Source organism: Echinococcus granulosus (genome assembly GCF_000524195.1).
Source record: "Echinococcus granulosus chromosome Unknown EG_S00011, whole genome shotgun sequence".
Lineage (NCBI taxonomy): Eukaryota > Metazoa > Platyhelminthes > Cestoda > Cyclophyllidea > Taeniidae > Echinococcus > Echinococcus granulosus.
The window spans coordinates 18,217-19,287 of record NW_020170391.1 but is presented as its reverse complement, the minus strand read 5'-3'; the positions used below and the strand labels follow the sequence as shown (position 1 = coordinate 19,287).

General features: G+C 40.4%; 1 protein-coding gene across 1 annotated transcript in view; it reads right to left on the bottom strand. All coding sequences in view use genetic code 11, as the record gives it.

Moving 5' to 3' along the window:
• EGR_02386 (hypothetical protein) overlaps nt 1-599 on the bottom strand; it is a gene marked incomplete at both ends in the record, with an annotated part of 20,276 nt that extends 19,677 nt beyond the window's left edge. Inside the window, one exon of the mRNA XM_024491635.1 lies at nt 394-599. Coding sequence (XP_024353786.1) covers nt 394-599 — 206 coding nt within the window. The remainder of the gene's footprint in view (nt 1-393) is intronic.
• Nucleotides 600-1,071: the final 472 nt, after the last annotated feature.

Below are 1,071 nucleotides of genomic sequence, written 5' to 3'. Positions count from 1 at the left end.
AGTAGATATTTTTTTTAGTCTGTAAGGCAGCTTCCGCTGCCTATTGCCTTGGGCAAGCCACACAAATAGGGCTATTCCCAAGGCACTGCATAACATACGTGGACGACATTTTTGTCTTTGATGGGGATATTCACGGACATAACATCAATTTAATATTTGTAGCAGATCGTCGCTGAGAGGCAGATTTAATCCAAAGCATAAAGAAATACCGATTTCTGCAACTCTTAGTCAAATCCTTGGAACATCCTTTCTGGTCAGAAGAGACTGCTGTTTCCAAAGACCGCACAAAGCAAGCTAGGTTGTGATTAACACTGTCAAATCAGGTACAACTCCGTAGGAATCCAGGCTTTCAGGTTAACACACCGGTTTGGATTAAGGCCTTGCCGAGATAACAAGCCCTCCCCATGCACTGACGGAAAAACAGGAAGAAGAATTTTAACTGGAAGAAAAGGTATAATGAAGTATGTATAGACCTGAAGTGAATGCACTTCTCTACAGTTTTCAGCATTACTAAATTCGAACAAATGCTCTATTAATTTTACTGGATACTGACAATGGTGATGTAGACTTGAGCGGTACAATGTTTGTAAAAACCACATTATTTTCTACTCAAGTTCCAAATTCAACGGGCCAAAGAGACAGAAATGTGGAAACAAATTCGAATCATTTAACTTCATCACAATGTTTAAACATTCCAGACATCACACGATAGAGAGGAGCTTCATAGTGGGAATGAATCATCACCAACACGAGCTGACATGGCTTAAAATAAAGCAATGCTGCGTTCGCACCACTCCGATCCATACCTCCAGGTTCCTAGGGAGAGGGGGTGGGGATGGGTACTTTAAAGGACATCGGAAGGAGAAAATCGTATGTATCCTATTATGGTAGTCTACTTCAGGATAAGAGAAAACTCTAAATTGACTGACTTAGTTATCTTCAATTGCTGAATTTGTTAACGCGGAATGCTCAAAGCGATGCATGGCACTTAAAGCCGAAATTTCAAAAGCTATAACTTTACCAGACTATATAAGACCCACAAGATTTCCAAGAAACGCACCATATCTGCAT